This window comes from Oreochromis aureus, linkage group 15, assembly GCF_013358895.1.
Source record: "Oreochromis aureus strain Israel breed Guangdong linkage group 15, ZZ_aureus, whole genome shotgun sequence".
NCBI classification, from domain to species: domain Eukaryota; kingdom Metazoa; phylum Chordata; class Actinopteri; order Cichliformes; family Cichlidae; genus Oreochromis; species Oreochromis aureus.
The window spans coordinates 7,604,034-7,620,389 of NC_052956.1; the positions used below are offsets into that span (position 1 = coordinate 7,604,034).

The 16,356-nt window shown below is 40.1% G+C and overlaps 1 protein-coding gene across 5 annotated transcripts in view; it reads right to left on the reverse strand.

The window, feature by feature from the left end:
* Window positions 1-4,350: 4,350 nt before the first annotated feature.
* LOC116309580 (estrogen-related receptor gamma-like) overlaps window positions 4,351-16,356 on the reverse strand; it is a 33,471-nt gene continuing 21,465 nt past the window's right edge. For 4 of the 5 annotated variants that reach the window (XM_039598844.1, XM_039598845.1, XM_031726237.2 and 1 more), the window contains exons 5-8: window positions 12,580-12,690; window positions 11,568-11,750; window positions 6,359-6,628; window positions 4,351-6,244 (exon numbers count right to left, since the gene is read on the reverse strand). In XM_039598844.1, the coding sequence (XP_039454778.1) occupies window positions 6,000-6,244; window positions 6,359-6,628; window positions 11,568-11,750; window positions 12,580-12,690 (809 nt within the window). In that variant the 3' untranslated portion in view covers window positions 4,351-5,999. The remainder of the gene's footprint in view (window positions 6,245-6,358; window positions 6,629-11,567; window positions 11,751-12,579; window positions 12,691-16,356) is intronic. The other variant, XM_031726238.2, reaches the window with a different exon arrangement.

Here is a 16,356-nt window from a genome sequence, read left to right on the forward strand (position 1 = left end):
AACACTTTTAATTTTCTCAGGATGATGCACTAAGACATCACAATGACACCATAATATTTTTGTAAGCAAGTGTTACAACTTATAGAATCTAAAGATTTCAGCTAATTCTTGTTTGTTTTTGTTAATAAAAACAGGCTGACATCATGATATTGTAATAAAAATATCAAAGTTTTATTGTAGGCCCTGCCCTTTGGGGGGAGTTGTGCGCTCTGAGTGCCCTTAATACTCCCACTAAGCATGCACAGTTAGCATGTTAATAATGCCTTTTTATTTTATCTGTGCTTCAAAAAAGGAACCAGTATGAGTTTAACTTGGTCATTTCTGTGCATCAAGAGGAAATTGTACATAATATTTGCTTAGTTTATTTTCAAGTGAAATCGGTCATCTTACATTTGGAGTTTCTCTTTAAATTTTGGGTGGAAAACTCACTTTTTCTTTATTGCTAAATAATAGTGACTAAAAAGAAACCCATCTAAAGATAAAGCTGTAATGTGGTAACTTCTGTTTTATCGTATGCCCTTTACTCCACTAATGCTACTCCGATCACTCAAAAGGAAGCAACTTTTGTCGGTGACTGATTTAAAGGATAACACACTGTCTTGCTCATAAGGGGCCGTTGGCCAGCATGAGTTTCAGTTACACTGTTTAACTGAATTTTATGCATCATCATGTTATTGCTGGCGCAGTTGAAAGACATGTATGTAAGGTTAACTGCTGATTTTAAATGGGCTGTAGGCATGAATGTGTTAGTCCTGCAACAGATTTGCGACCTGTCCAGCCCAACTGCATCCCTGGACCGGATATGTGGAAGAGTATGGGTAAATGGATATACTTATAACCATTTTTGGGTGAAAGCTAAAATATTTTTTATGAAGAAAAAACCTTGTAATATGAGCTCCAAATATTTCTGACAATAACATGAACTTACTGACCTGTGCAATATCCTGTATGACCACACGATGGCACTAGGCAGCTGCTACTGGCTTTGTCCTTTCCTGAGTGAACCTACCTCACACCCAGTCACAGTTTTTTATTGCACTGCAGTGAGATTTGGAACAGCTGCATATCCCGTCACATGTATGCTCATTATTTAAAAAAAACAATAATGATATTAAAAATCAACTAAACCCTTCAATTTGTGTGCTGAAGAAACTGGTGCACAAAGTCTTAAAGTGACCTTCAACTTTTCGGTTGTTCAGTCTGCTTTGGTGGAGGTGATGGGGTGATTGACAGTAAAGAGCTAAAGCAGTAACTTTACTAACAGTTTTCCAGAGGATTGCATGAAATCTTTAAGCTTGAGCCACTTTGGTGGAAGACCAGAATGATTTGAACTCTGTGGTCTTATTTTCTTCTTCCTCCTCAGAAATTCTACACGAAAAATGGTCCCCCGCTGTATCCTGGATGTATGCATTGATGCAGGTATCAGTGTCATCTGTTTTCCTACCTACTTGTTAAAGTCCTCAGAATGATCTGTGCACAGTCTGCCACAACTACCATCTGCTTTCACTTCATCTACTAAAGAAGGGAAATTTCTCACCTGCTCACCTTTAACATGTCTAGATAGATGATGATTATGTGACAGCGCAGGAAGGAACTCGTCACGGTCCAGTGACCGATCAGTTAGATAAAAGCAGTGCATCAATAATCTTTTTTTCACACTAAGAGCATTTGAAGAAAAACTTACCACCACTTTTCCCAGTATGTATCAGTTGTATCACGAAATCTTTGTTTTACGTCAGTTTTACCATTTATCTCGGAACAGTTCCAACATCCATTAAAAATACAGCTCTTTCAATGACCTTTGGATTATTCTGTCATTTTATTACGAGGACACAGAAACTAATTTTGTCTTTAGCTCGTTGTTAAGAAAGCGTGATAATTACTCTCCGTGAATTTTTCTTTTTAAGGACAATAACGCCTTAAAAACCATACCTCACTGCGGCCATTACAGAGCAACTATTAAGAGGAGCCCTTGCAGGGTTAGTTGAGTGTAAGACATTGCCTGTAATCCAACAATGAGGGACTTGGAATAATTACTCATTATTTACTGCTGTCTTTGTATCTGAAGCCATTGGGCCCCGGTTGTAGACACCATAGTTCTGTATCAGAGGGACCCTCTGCATTAACTCGCAGCTCATTTGATTTATTTTTACAGAGGAGCTCTCTTTCGCCTAATACCCTAATCAGCATTCATACCTTGCTGTGATGATTCGGGACAATGCTTTTTTATTGAGGAAGTGATCTCACCCTTGAGTGCCAGAATCAGCCTTTTTTTACAGCCCATCTCCTTAGAGCCTCATCCATCACCAGCACGTCTTGGCGACACGGCCACTAGACACATACTAACTCATTTAAGAAGAGGGACATACAGGGATATATCACTCAAGATCACTAACTCACTTACTGACGGCTGATGGTGTGAAAAATCTCCAGCTTGTTGCAAATCCCTCTGTGCGCGCTGTGAGTTTTAACCCCAGATAAATGAGGAGATTATTTGGCTTCTGCTGACAGACAGGGAGGGGTAAAGGACAAATGGCTTCACTTGGATTCTGATTTGTCTTTCTCACAATTCATCCATCTTTATTCCTCAGGTTTAGCGTTGCCTCCTCCTCGCTCGTTTCCTCGTCGCCTCTCCTTCTTATCATGTTACTGGAATTCTGATGTAATATTTGCACTCACTGGACACTTTGTTAGGTAACACTTCTTGGTGTCTGGTTGGACTTTCTCAGTTTCAGTTCCTCGAGGCACAGATTCATCAAGTTACTGGAAACCTGTCAGAGATTTTGGTCATTATTGACACAATAGCAACGCACAGCTGCTGCAGATTTGTCAGCTGCTCCATGATGTGAATTTACCTCTCTACCACATCCCAAAGTTGCTCTACTGGATTGAGATTGGGTGGCTGTAATGATTTGATCTTTGTGACATGACTTATCCTCCTGGAAGCAATTCAGTTCAACGAAACAGCACCAAACAACAACACTAAACAACAGTTGCGTCAAGGTGGTTTATATTGTAAGCTAAAACCCCTACAATAGTACAAAGAAAACCAAGAAAACCCAAACAATCATATGACCTTCTATGGGCGAGTGCCTTGGTGACAATGAGAAGGAAAAACTCCCTTTTAAAGGAAGAAACCTCAGGCAGAAACAAGCTCAGGGACGAGCGGGCAGCCATCTGTTGAGACCGGTTGGGGGTGAGGGGAGACAGACAGAGACAAAGACATGCAAAGCAGTCATCTAAAGATGTGCACACTGTGGTCATAAAGAAATGGACATGATCAAGAACAATATTTAGGTAAGCTGTGGTATTTAAATGATTCTCAAAGGGCCCCAAAGTGTTCCAAGAAAATATTCCCCACACCATTACACCACCAGCAGCCTGAAATGGTGATAAACAGTAGGATAGATCCATGGTTTCATGTTGTTAAAACCAAATTCTCATTCAACAAACTTAGATTCATCAGATCAGGCAAACATTTTCTGCTACTCTGTGAGCCAGTGTGACTCGGAGCACCCATTGTAGGCTTCTGCCGCTGTAGCCCATTTACTTCATGCATTGAGAGATGCTCTTCTGCATACTTTGGTTGTAACAGCTGGTTGTTTTAGCTACTGCTGCCCTCCTATCAACTCAAAGCAGTCTGGATATTTTCCTCTCACCTCAGTAAGACATTTTCTCACAGAGAACTGCCACTCACTGGATATTTTCTCCACCCAAAGTCGCTTAAATCACCTTTCTTCCACTTCCGGGTGCTGGTTTGAACTTCAGCAGATCGCCTTGACCAAGTCTGCATGCCTAAATGCATTGACTTGACTAGATATTTGTGTTAACGGGCCATAGAACAGCTGTGTCTAAATAAGTGGCCAGTGAGTGTATATCAGTTGTGCAGCTGTGGATTTGGCCGTCACACACCTAATAGACATACTTTGCAAGGTGAATCTAATAGACTACACTGTAAATCTAGCCTAACCTTATTTTTCCTGCTGTATTAAATGCTTAATAATGGAAAGTGAAACACTGTTACAAAAAAATAATAATAATGAGTTTGTTTTGTAAGGATCATAGTATGATGAAGTGAGTCAAATGCCTCTACTTCTGAGTCTCAACAGGCAGCTGATGACCAGCACTCTCTGGGGCCACTGTTAGACTTCATTACATTATGGCTGTTAATTATAAATCTCCTTCCAACTGGGCTCAGATGGCCTAAATGTGCCATAATGGGCCCAGCTTGAAAATGACAGTCCATTGTCAGACTGCACGGAATAGACCGCACCCACTTACCAGCTCTTAATGAATTTGTTTCAAACCCCTCTTCGCTTTACCGAGGAAGAAGGGGACACACGGATAATATGAGCTTTTGCATTAAGGGGATCATCTTTATTGCCCAAAAAAATCCACCTGAGAATGAAATAGCACAGTACAGCTCATCCAGACAAAGCTTAATTGCATCTTTAGACATTATCTGTTGGCATAAGACGTGATGTATATACAGCAAGTCATATACGACATACATTTAAACCGCCATTCTGCTGCTACATCTGTTTTTCTCATCACAAAAAAAAAGCACATTATAGTGTCACAGTACCTTGAGTTAAATAAAGAGCAAGACTTGGACATTTTAATTCCATGTACTGAGGTTCCTTCCCGAGTTTAATCCCTTCATTTAACAGGTGCAGAAAACAAAGACAGAAAAACGACTCTTCACACAAAACACGCTAACAGATTAACAGAGCGCCATCACCAGTTTCCCCAGACTTTATGGCTAAAAGGAAAAGTAGTGCACAAATTTGATCCTACACAGACTTCTATCATAGAAAAGACATCGAGCGCCTCCTTAATCCAGATTATACAGTATGGCAGCCATTATTTATTTTTATTTTTGTATTTTTTACATAGTTAAAGTTATATCTATGGGTCTACACAGCTCTACGACATTATGATCTTCAAGTACAGACTCCACGTTTAATCACGTTGTCTTTCATTTTTGATGATATGGTATTGGTATTAGTGCTGTAGCAGAGAAGCTGGTAAAAAATTATCTTACAATGATATCATTTAAAAATCTTTAAAAAAAAATCATTATCCACTGCAATTGCTCATTAATGCCACATTTAGTAAAAGAAAAATAACAAAAGAGCAGAGCCACTTTCTAAATAAATATCACTTCAGTTGCATCATGATATACTCTTTCCCTGAAATTTTCTCTAAACTCCAGATATCAGTTGTTGTTGTATTAGGTGCTGATCGTTTAATTGCTTCACTTTAGTCACTGATGTATGAAAGTAGTGATTATTTATATATATATAAGATATTTTTGCAATAAACCACAGAGCAGGGATGAAGGTTTATGTGAATGCCTTACAGGCCACATCATATTACTGTGGATATTTGCTGGTATTATTCAATAATATGAGTCTCTACTCTTTGGCAAGACTTACTCTAGTACCTCCTAGGACATGTATACCTTTTTCTATACAAAAAGGACAAACAAAACCCAAGTCATAGTAGGTTCTCTAAATGCACTAGAATGCATATTTTACAGGCTTCAAGATGAATAAAGTAATCCACAAGGATTTTCAAGTATCATGTGGTCTTTTGAGAAAAGAAGCTCTAAGTTTGGCATGTAACCGTAGATATCTCTAGAAGGCGACTCTTCTGCTTTTAACGCCACCTGTCCATTTGTCTTCATCCTTTGAAGCGGGTCAGCACGCTTAATTCGGTGTCACGAACGGCAAAGACGACAACGGCCTTGTCACTGAGACACAGCTTGCCAGTTTTACAGCTTTCTTTTCCGCTTTAATTTAATATTTCATTGGTAGAAGGAAGGGTGTGGCTTCAAAAAAAACGTTCCTGCCACTTGCAAATTTGAGACTTTACTGTCAAATGCGAACTGATGTGGACAAAAAAACATGGCGTGAAACCCCACGATTACCCGTTATCCTTCACTTCCTCACATGCTAACCCCTGCAGGACGAAGCGAATGGCTGTCTGCGTTCAGGTCAGGCTTTAGCCTCTAGAAGTTCGAGGAAGAGTTTGTGCATAGGCACACGTCCGTCCTGCTTGATGCTGCAGAAGTGCTGGATGGCACGAGCAGCTGTCTGACGGAGAAGTGGAAGGGTCATGATCATTTTGCCCGCTCGCCGAGGATCCTCTGGGTGGTGGATGGTCTCGTAGTCCTGCAGGGCTCCGTGAAGGACATCCTGGAGCCTCTGCACTGCCTCTGAGTCCTCAATATGCATCGAGTCTATTAGGAGAGATGAAAGTAAGATTTTAAGGTATGTCAAGAAATTGAAAGGTTTTACTGTAAAAAGAAATGCACAAATTCAGAGGCCAATCTTCATAATAGGAAGCTTCATACCTGAGTTAGCAAGTGCAATAGCTTTGAGTACCACAAACTCCTCCTTCTCTAGCCCCATGGCTTTGTATTTCTTCACCAGCTGCAAGATAGCATTGTTGAGGTCAAGCAGGCCAGCTAGCTTTGACTGCTCCTCATCCATGATGTAATCCTCAGCATACACAAGCTTGTCCTCCAAGGCCAGCGAGCGAAACACCACTCGAAGAATCAAAATCTCCATCCAGCCGCTCTGCAGCAGACTCATCTGGTCCGCCAGAGAGAGCGAGGGGAAGCCTGAAAGGAGAGAGAATAAAGAAAGATTTCCCACATGTCAGCTTACATGTCATGGTTAGTCTTACAAGGCCTGTACAAGACAAGGAACTTTCCAAAGTCTGTGAAAATAACTTCTTTGGATGGAAATTGAGACTTGTGACAGAAAAACCTCAAAAATGAACCTCCTTCATAAACTGAGTGTTAAGCTTGAATGAGGAGGGTATTTAACAAACAGAGAGGGTCTAATGGAAGATGCTATTAGGCTGTGCAATGGGAAGTTCAGTCCTGTCTCTCTACCCTCAACCCCAACTGGTCATAGCAGATGGCTGCCCCTCCCCGAGCCTGGTTCTGCTGGAAGTTTCTTCCTAAAAAAGGGATTTTTCCCTCCCATTGTAAGTGCTTCACCACAGGGCGTCATTTGATTGTTGAGGTTTTCTCTCTATTACTCTTGGGTCTTTACCTTACACTATAAAGCGACTCGAAGTGACTGTTGTTGTGATTTGGCGCTATATAAAGAAAACTGAAAATTGAATTGAAGTACAGGATCCAGAATTTTGAAAGTTTAGCCTGATCCATCCTTCCTTTGACCTTGTCCTCAAGTTTTTTGGAAGGGCGGCTACTGGAGTAGTTCACAATTTCCTTTTATTACTCAACCTTAAACCACTATTTCAATTTTGACTTTCCGCATTGCGCAACATGTGACAGATCTCTTAACTCAAACATCTTAAATCCCAGCCCTAAATACAGAAATTGCAGATCATTGTCTATCCTGAATGCACAGATCTCGGCCATAACAAAATTTCTGACTTTAATGAAACCAGTTTTATGAAAACGTGACTTGAATCTGATAACACTGACTTGCATCGCTTTAGCTTAGAGGGTAAAGCGGGTCACTGGTTGAAAGTCCAGCTCCACCAGTCCTTGTGTTGAAGAGTGCTTGGGAATAAGACTAAACACCAAATTGCTGATGCATCAACAGTGTGAGTATGTGTCCACATGATAAATAAAGCTTGCATAGATTAAATCCCTGTATGAATGTGTGCATGAAGGGGTAAATGTGGCTTGTATTGTAGAGCTCAAAACACTACATCTATTTAACATAAAGTTCACCGTGTGGTTCTTACTGTCAAAGACAATTCTTTCCTGTGTCCTGTTCTGAGCCTTGACGCGCAAAAGGACTTTAATAGGCTACAGTGGGATTAGGCTACTTATGGGAGTTCTTGCAGTGTTTTCAAGTGGGTTCTTATTTCATTAAACTAATTCAATTAATACATAATAAACCACCTGCAATGATAAATACCAAATGCTTCTTCTCATGTCTTTAGAGCTCCATGCCTATTATACATCACTGTATGGTGATGACACATTGTTATATTGTTATTAGACAAAGCTAACACCTCGTTTATCGTTGTCTCTTAGTTATAAAGTCCTAGCATAAACCGGGTTATCCATGTTTATTAATATAAGCCATGATAGAGAATTTGCATACAACAGAATGATTTTACACAAGGGAAGGCCGCACAGCAAAGGGCATTACAAAGGACACAGGGAGCAAATAGGTGGTGAATCTAATTACTCTCTGTAGGACGCACCTGCTTTGATTGACAATTACACCCCACAGGAGTATGATTAAACCCACCCACAGCCCCCGCATAAACCTACATTTACACACATGCTTGCACACGTTTACTGTAATTAAATGAATGAATTTACAGAGCGAGGGAGCGGAGTGGGAGGTGTTTGTATTTTTGACACCCCTGGTGATTGTTATCAGGATCCACTTCTCTTTACAATCAGCACAGGGACGTCAGTGGTACCCAGTTCCCCCCTACTATCACTCCCTGATTGATTGGAAAAGCTGTCTGTGCACAATTTTATTGGCCAATAGGGATCAGTATTCCGGCGCAGGATCATCGATCAGAGAGAAAGACCAGCACGAGTACGTGTTTGAGCCTGCATGATGAAATCGCAAGCAATATATTGATAGATTTTGAGGTAAAGTTAAACCATCAATAAAAAGAAAAGATCATGCATTAAATGGACCAGGCAAACATTTACTGAGGGCAACAAGGAGGAGAAAAATCTTGCGCGTGTTTGGATCATATCAACAACAGCACATGGACAGTCACACTACAGTCACCCTTTAAGCATATTCATTTGACAGCCAACTTGCATCGCTGACTCAAAAAGGCCAAAAACAAAGAGGGCAGTTGGTCTTTAGCCAGCTCATCTGCCAGTCCGGCCCTGAGACTTCAGACCACATCACTGTCAATCTGCCTGATAAGAGCAGACAGGGAGGAGGGGGAACAGCCAGGACAGTAGCCACATCACACTCACCTCCCCCTGGGCAAAGAACTCAGATGGCCCGGGCCACTTTGCCCAGGACCCCGATTCTCTCAACAGTGGGGGCTGTGTGTCCTGCCACTCACCCAGAGCTGATGTGACATGGCCATTACGCTGCTAGGAAAGGCCAGTCTTTTTTTAAATACTCGTATTCTGAGTGCATGTGTCTCTTCAATCTACATTTTCTCTTTGTTTCCTGTCAGCTGAGCTTTCTTTATATCTTTTACACCCTCAACCTGTTCCTTAAAAGATCCCATTGTCATGTCTGTTCTTCCTTTTTTTTTTGTCTCTTATTTTGAGATGCTTGTCATATCCTCTTTTGCCAATCTCATCTGTAATCTGCTTTTTTCTTTATCACCGCTGTGATTTTGATGCCTCTGACACGGTCTAGAAGGCTGAGCACTAAAGGGACAATGTTTTTAGATAACAGAGTGGTGTCCAGGTAGGGACTTGAGCAGTAACTTATTTTATTCACACTTAAAAATATCAGATTGTTTTTTGAACAGGTCTCACCTGTTTCCACTCTTTATCACTGAGCTTGGCCAACTGGCTCCAGCTTTAAGTGGAAGTAGCATGGATCAATTTATCTAACGATATGCTATAGCGAGTGAAACGTGTACTGAATACATAGCAGCAGGTTGGGCCTCACGAGTCTGAATTCAGTGAAATGCCATTTAAAAAATATAACATAATAATAATAATGGAGCCCATGTATTATTTGATTTAAGATAAAATATATATATACATATTAAAGGTTATATGACACTAAAGTAGTTAAAATATTTTCACAGCTTTTTTGTGACATTTCAGAAGTTTAAGATGTGCCTGACATTTTGATTGAATTTCAAAAATCAAAGCCCCCCCCCCCCAAGGTATGTGTGCACCGCTGCTCCGCTCTCCCAGTAAACCTTCCACTGGCAAAAGGGCCACAAATACACCCATCACTCGGACTCCCATCTGTCTTGACAGTAAAGAGCCAAACAACGGGAGAAACGCAGACAGTAGGGGCCCCGGGAGGTGAGAAGTGGGTGGGGGGAGGGGGTATTATAAGAGAACAATGGAAACGCTGATGACGGACACCAAACACCAACACACACTCAAATGATTGCTTCATGTTCGCTTCGTAGGGGCAAGCATGGAGGCGAATGTAGGTGAGAGAAGTGTTTTTGTTTGTATTGTAAGCATTTTAGAGATGAGGCATCAACAAAAAAATCCCAGGTGTTTCCCCTGACATGTTTTGGGTGTGGATATATATATATGTATATATGTGTATATATACATATATGTAAGAGCAGAATCAAGACCAATGATGAAACTCTGTCTGAGCTGGTGTAAATAATGATTCAGTTAACCTGCAGTTTTCAAGAACTTTTCACCAAACTTGTGAAATATTTAAGCCAAGCATTTTTTCTGTGACTGCGTTTTTCCACTGAATGTTAATTTTCCACCTTCATGAAGTCACTATGCTGTATTTGCACATGTCAGGACCACCACTCTAACTTAAAATAAAGTAAAAAAAAATATGTTTCACTGCAAAGCATGGATTTTTTTGGATGAATGTCCAACTAGCAGGCCTTATCCTTTTTGTTAATAAAGTCAATATGAAATTGAACAGACTTTTCTGTGAGTCACTACCACTTTCTCTGTTTGATCGCAAATGGAGCATCTTTTTTTTTGGACTGATGATTGAATTTTGAAGACATTAGCTTTAATGGTCTTTTTTTAAATACAATTTTCTGACACATGAATTGAATGACTAAATTAAATACAATCAATACTGAAAATAAAGCCTAAAATGCCGTCCCTGTTTTCCACAGTTATTACATTTTCACTTCAGCACCAATCTAAAGCAGTCTCCATACACTCTGATAATGAAAGTATCCCACTCTTGAAGACGCTGCAGGATTAGGAGAACTCATTTCACCAGTTTGGAGCATCTTATATCTAAAGGTGGTCCAAAACAACCACTCAAAGTATGTAAACTGCTTCTGAATGGAGGTCCTTTTATCATTCCTGGGTCTAAACCTGCAATATCAAAAGCAGATCCACTGTGCATACCTCTGTGGCACATGATTACAACCATCAACAAAGCTGTATTAATCCCACTAAGCTTTTAGAATGCACTTCCCCTCTGCTTTCTACCCTTACATTCAAAGAAGGAAGAAAAAAAATCTCCGGACATCCTTCTGCTTTTCCTGTGTCAGAGGAGAAGCTAAGTGTGCTCCAAGTGCCAGGAGGATTTCCATAATTCAGACTGCACAGGGAGACGCCTGCGGCCCAGGAAATGAATTAAAACTTCCAGGTGGCCGCGGCTCATCTGGCTGATATATTAGGAGCACACTTTGGTCAGCAAGGGCACAGCGCGTACACACACACACACACACACACACACACACACACACACACACACACACACACACACAGGAGGTTGACGGACAGATAACACACAGCCAAGCCAACATTACCGCCCTCCTCTGGGCTTCCCGTGAGTGTCTTGGCTGCTACAAGTCAGAACAATCCTTCCACTGATCTGATTAGAGACTTAATGGAGCTAATGTGTGCGGTGTGCTTGTGCGAGGAGAGTGAGTGAGGCAGGGGAGACCAGCCGGAATCATACCTGGGATGTGCTTGGCCCAGCCGATGTTGACCACCAATTCTCTGTCAGCCAGGTCGCACAAAGTGGTCAGAGCCTTGATGTCGCTCTCAGGTACTGTGGGATCCGGCATGGCGAAGATGCCCTCTGGCTCAGCGACCAGCAGCAGAGATACCACCTTGTTCTCCACCACACCACCTACAGAGACTAAAATGAGTTGGAGTTTATTAATATCATAACTTTTGATCATTATATCAGGATTTCCTTTGAAGAGAAGACACAAAAGAAACACACACTGATGCAAAAGTCAAAAAAAGGTGGGGGAAAGTAGAAAAAACAAGCATTGCATTGTTAGAGATACCTGAACGGTTCTACCTCGCTAAGCTGAATCTTTAGTCTTTATTTGTTTTTAATTCAGTTTAGTTGAAGTTAGTTTCTAAAATGGGTCTTCTCACTTCAATTTAGGTTTAACTGTTTGAAAATGTTTAGTTTTAGTTTAGTTTTCATTATTTTTTCTTTTCTTTTTCAACGGTTATTACAATATAAAGAGAACTTTTTGAAAGCAGTTGACTGTAGACATCCAAATTTTTAATCAAATATGTAAACAAGATTAAAAAAGAAGTCTAGTTTTTATCTGTGTTGCTGTTAACTAAAATGTTTTTATATATGATTTTAGATTTTAGCTGAGTTTAGTTAGCTAGAAAAACCTAAAAAACGCTGTTTTTTCCTTGCTTTTCTGGCTTTACTAATGGAACACGCTTGTGTCAGGAGTGACGTCACTCGCAGCTCCGACATCTGACTTCAGAATGCACTGCTAGCCTAATGTTTGAAAATGAGGTAGCTTTAAATAAGCGCTTAGAATAAGACATTGAAAATTAATTGTATTATAAAGCAATAAAAGTTAATTTTGTTTGCTTGTGCAGACAGACAAGATGACAGAAAGCATTAGTGGACTATTTTGGCTCCCAAACCACAACTTAAACCGTAAGAAATGACTACATTAACACTTATTATAAAATTTTATTTTTACACTTACATGTTTTTTTCTGCGGCAAGGCATTCTGAGGGTGTAGATATGGGCTGTTCTCAGCGTCTATTCTTCTCTTGTACTTTTGTCTGCCACCTCGGACCCGGTCCAGACGCACACCTACATAAACACAAACAGAGGACAATGATGTTTAGCATAGCCACAAACCAGTAATCTTAGAAACTTTCCCAAGCCCGGATATTAGAGGAGGGTTTTGTCATGAAGGGCATCCGGCGTAAAATCTTGGCCAATTCAAACATGTGGATCATAAAGAATGACAATCATGTTATAAATATAGACGCCTGTTTGTCCTTTTATCACCCTAATGTCCACTCACTTACACAAAATAAATTACTGCTATTTCATTTTGAGTCACATTAAGTGTGTTTGAAACAAATCCTTGTTTGAACTAATGCTTTGAAGGCATATAAATGGCACAGGTAGCTGCTAAGTGTTATATTGAGTTTCTTAGCATTATTTCACCTCGACCAGATGCTTTTGGTAGCCACCAATAAGCTAGTAACAGAATTCTGACTGAATATTTGATCACTCTTCTTGGCACAATTGGTTGGAATCCAATTGTGCTCAAGTTTTAACTGTCTAGTTCTTAAATTTAGGTTAAATATTTGGAGCTAGTCTTCCTTCTTCATTTTTCCATACACTTGTGGACTGTACCAGTCCCACTGGCAGCAAAACAGCCCCAGAGCGTAAACATACTACTGCCTAATATTGTCAAATAGTTCAATCGTTGTCTTTTCTGACCATAAAACTTTTCTCTAGAAGGTGTGAGGAGCTGCAAATTTCAGTGGAGCTCGAAGATGTCAATTTTAGAGGACTTTTTGTTTTGTGGTTGGCACCGTCTTCGTCCATGGAGATGTAAATCTTGCTTTCCGGTGGCTTGGAAACACTGGTGTTCCAGCAGTTTTCAATCTAAAGCTGAAGACTTGATTGTTCCTGTGTTATTCTTGAACATCATCTCATCTGAGGATGACTGGTTTTCTCATGGACCTTGTACATACATACAGTTGTTTGAACTAATCATCCTGGAATGCAGTTATGTGCCCACCTAGTGTACCAAAAATACTAGAATTAGCTGATAGCCTAGCACTAGAACCTCTCACGTCAAAATAAAACAAGACAGACTTCATTAGCATCAGTGCTGAAATTTCAAACTTCATAATAGTAGCTTCGAAACCAGCGGTTGATGTCATGGTGGCTATGTCCATCTTTTTATACAGTTTATGCTCAAATAGCAAATGAAAGTGTTTCATGATGACTAAGTTAAAAAAGTTGGGATGTCAGGAAAATGCTTTTTTGCCAAACCCAATAAACCCTCAGGAAGTTGGTCAATCACCAAGCAAAATATACTGACATCTCAAGGAGAATAGACAGGACAAGTCTAATGCTGGCACCGCAGCATGCATCCTGTAACATGACACTCAACAACTTTAGAGCAGCTGGTGACAACTGCTCATCTTAACAAGCACTATGGCAATAACCTAGTCACCATGACGATAGGGATTTAAGTGTGTGTGTGTGTGTGTCCAAAGGAGGCAGTTCAACGAGGGGAAACTGATGGGGTTTATACTCGTGGAATCGCCATGTGTCTCTGCAAAGACGAAGCATGCATCCAGTGAGGTGAACGTGACTCAGGAACCCTTCAGTAGTGGTGTTGGATTGCCCAATCTACACAGTGTAAATAGCTGTAGTAGCCCTGAATAGATACATAATGGCACTGGCATCAGTAAGAGACACACCAAGGGTATTTGCTCACTTGACACCTCACAGTAATACCCCACGCCTTTGAGCCTGCAGCGTTCTGTACTTAGCCTTACTTCTGCAGATATTTATGTACCGCTTACATCAACATTAAAAACATCAAATAAGGTTCTCTTAGTCAGACATGCAAGATGTGTTTTGCGGTTTTATCAGTTCCATACCAGTGGTTTGTAAAGCTATTTTATAGGTGTGATTTACTATAACATATAATTCCATAGAATTTATAGAATTTCTACTTTATGAGTTAATGTACCATGAAGAGAGACAAAGCTGAGCTAGAGGAGAGGTTTGTGCATAGCAATATGCCGGTAACCTTTACTGTAAGCCAACAGGATATAAACAACTATCATACTGCTTGTGTTTATTTCCACTTTTAAAAAAGTGGACATGTCTAACACACAGACACCAAATCAATATGTACTCATCTCCGCAAATTATATCATATTACACAGTGCTTATTATTCAGTCAGCCTCTTTACATGAGTGACAGGCATCTATTTGTACATAATATTCTCAGCAAATATATCAGTAATTAATACTTCACAGAAGCCATTTGTGAGTCAGAGTTTTGCTGTGTGATTTGCTCACTGCTTTGGCACCAAACAGGGTTCAGCAATATTTGCATTAAAATCAAAAACCAGTGTAGGGTTCCCAGATGTTTTTTTTTAACATATATATATATAAGCAGCAAGTCCAACCACACCCACATAGTCCTGTTTAAGTGGTTAATTTTTAAAAAACAGTTTTTCTAATTATTAATATTAAGATGATAGCCAAGGACATTGTTTTTTGTTTTGTTTTTTAAATTTGTATATATATATATATATATTTTTTTTTTAACAAATATGTAAACAAATTTTAAAAAAACAAAAATGTGAAGTGCTTTATATCTACCATTTGAACGAATTAAACAATACCCAGCTGTATAATACAAAAGGGATTTCTTATTAAGTTTTAAGCTAAATGAATAGTTCTTTAGGTGCTACAAAGAAGTTTTCAATATCAACTACTCAAAAGAAGCTGTAATACATAAATGACCAGCATCCCTGTAAAATAACTTACATGTGCAACAAAAATAGCATCCAACCATTAACCTAAAGTACAGAATCACGGGGTAATCATACTTTTAGACCGCACATAAAATATGTACACAGCCACTGTGATGTAACCTGCTTATCTTGAACCCTTGAGCTGAGCCATCAACATCTTACTGTTGTGAAGACAAATGCAAGTGACATGCAAGGGAATACTAGGTAGCTGCTTCTTAAAACAGGGATGGGCAATTCATTTCTCAATGGGCCACATGAGAAACTGGGACTGCTGTGGAAGGCCGCACAAACACTAATATTGGTGAAACTAGGACTGATGAGAAGAGCCATATCCCAATATTGGTGAAACTGGGACTGTTGTGGAAAGCCATATGCCAATACTGGTGAAACTGGGACTGTTGTGGCAAGCCGTATGCCAGTATTGGTGAAACTGGGACTGTTGTGTAAGGCCACACAGTAATATTGGTGAAACCGGGACTGCTGTGGAGGGCCACATACCAGTATTGGTAAAACTGGGACTGTTGTGGAGAGCCATATGCCAATATTGGTAAAACTGGGACTGTTGTGGCAAGCCACACACTAATATTGGTGAAACTGGGAGTGTTGTGGAGGGCCACATAGCAGTATTGGTAAAACTGGGACTGTTGTGGAGGGTCATATGCCAGTATTGGTGAAAATGGGACTGTTGTGGAATGCCACACACTAATATTGGTGAAACTGGGACTGTTGTGGAGGGTCATATGCCAATATTAATGTGCATCCAGTATTGGCACAACAATATTGGTGTGCAGTCCTCCAAAACAGCCCCAATTTCTCATGTGGCCCTTTGGGGAAAAATTGTTAATGTTTGTCCTAAACAGTATTCCTGCCTATTATCTATTGCACTCAAAATGGGAATGTAAATTTTGCAAATTCTTACAAAATGCAAATCATGTTGTATTAGGTAAGACCTGAAACC